Consider the following 2,048-nt stretch of genomic DNA (forward strand, 5'->3'; position numbering starts at 1 on the left):
GTATATATAATAGTGTGTGTGTGTGTGTGTGTGTGTGTGTGTGTGTGTGTGTGTGTGTGTGTGTGTGTGTGTTGTGTGTGTGTGTGTGTGTGTGTGTTTGTATGTGTCTGTGTTTGTATGTGTCTGTGTCTGTGTCTATGTCTATGTTTGTATATATACTTGTGTGATTTTATATTTACGTGTAATAGCATGTGAACGGAAGTGCCTGTGTGGGCGTGTACTTATCTATGCATAAGTATAGTATGTATGTATGTACGTATATGTATATATATATATATATATATACTAACTATCATTTGGCCCAACTAATTTCTGGTCCACATAGTTCTTAAAACATCTCATCTCTATCATCTCTGATTCCTACCTGCGCTCACTCCACCTGCCATATTTAGCCATCCGGTCTGATGACGCGCGGGAACGCGAAAAAGAAAAGAATCTGGTTGGTCGGCTGTGGTTGCATTTGGCTTATGTGTATAGAGAATTGGGCGAATTCGATGTGCTCAGTGGACTGTTAAGCGGCGACAGGGGCCAAGGACAAGGGCTGCTCTCGTATGTCTATTTTTATCTGTCTGTGTGGGTGTGGTGTGGGTGTGTATGTATGTAAGTATGTATTTAGCATTGCACTTGGCTTGCATGACGGTGTAAGAAATAGGACTTATGATTTTACTAGACCCTAATCAGGACGGTTGGATTTATGTGTTGTGGCTACGGATATGTAGTACCACCATCAATATGTTTCGCTGCCGTTTAAAGGATTGCGGTTTATCTATAAAAAAATTGTTCTATATTTAGAGCTATTGTTTTTCCTTTATAGCCGGAATTTATTCCACACTTTTGCAACACTACTTGTTTATGTATTAGTTCTTATTTTGAGTATATCCTATTTTTAGAAACTCTGTGACTGATGCTATAGTACAGTCCCTTGAAGCAATATACGAGTTCAGACAACACATACCCATTAGATGTATTAAGGCTTTTTTTTGTGGCGTGATCTGTCTTTAAACACCCAATAACCGATGATATAGGAAAGGCCTTAAATCAAAATGCTGGTCCATACTCCTTATATACCTACTATCACCTAATATGCCTGGTCGTAATTTTGGCTAAATTTATGTCATCACAAGAATATGCTCGCGATTTAGCACTATAGTACAACCTGTACATTACAATTTATCCAGTATATGTTACTTCACTGCGTGGCTTTGACCGTCATTTTTTGTTTTCTTCTCAGTGACACCATGGGGAATGAAATGAGAGAGGCGCTAAAGGCGGAAGGCGCCAGTGATTGGGTTAAAGCCGAAAAGAGCTTCCAAACACTGCTGCACAGAGGGTATGTCCTAGACCCTACAACCCTAAATAAAGGGCACGTTCTTGCTATAATCTAGACCCTAAACCCCCAATGAGGGGACATGTTCTACACCCTAGCCCCCTATAAAGGGGCCATGTTCTAAGCACTAAACCTCTAAGACGAGGGTATGTTCTAAAACCTAAGCCCTTCAATACAGGCCCTAAAATTTAGGATACATGCCTAATGTATACGTACATGTGTATATATGTAGGTATAATGTATATACGTGAATGTAAACGCAACCTATTCCGAGTACGATGATATACAAGTGTCATCGAGAAGAGTCTTAAGTGCACACACACCCTTGCAATCATTGCAACTGTAGTTATGCATAATATAGCTGTGTAGTCACTATCATAAATGTGTATTCACCAAGTTTCAAGTCACCTCTCCAATACGATGCATACATATTCTGCCTCTCCTGAGCGTGGCTATATACAGATCGTTTGTCAACGGTTGCTATAATTAGAAAACTCTCTATCACTATCCAGAGCACAGTCAGAAGACGCCAAGTCACAGACAGCACAAACTGCGTTTGTGATGAACGGCTACTGCGACGCAGCGGCACACCTCACGCGGTGGGATGCACTGGTGCACGAAGTGGCGGAGCATTACAGTGCCTTCAGTCCACCCTTCAGTAAGTGGTACTTATATTGATATGCATATGTTTATGAATGTATGTATGTATGCATCTATTTAT

At 40.6% G+C, this 2,048-nt stretch overlaps 1 protein-coding gene across 1 annotated transcript; it reads left to right on the top strand.

Annotated features, from left to right (window-relative positions):
- Positions 1–391: 391 nt before the first annotated feature.
- SARC_14881 (hypothetical protein) lies at positions 392–1,985 on the top strand (the record flags this gene model as incomplete). The annotated part of the gene is made up of 3 exons (XM_014290988.1): positions 392–549; positions 1,232–1,330; positions 1,840–1,985. Coding segments are annotated over 3 exons (403 nt in total), but the record flags the coding sequence as incomplete, so codon positions are not given.
- Positions 1,986–2,048: the final 63 nt, after the last annotated feature.

Source organism: Sphaeroforma arctica, assembly GCF_001186125.1.
Source record: "Sphaeroforma arctica JP610 unplaced genomic scaffold supercont1.5240, whole genome shotgun sequence".
Taxonomy (NCBI): domain Eukaryota; class Ichthyosporea; order Ichthyophonida; genus Sphaeroforma; species Sphaeroforma arctica.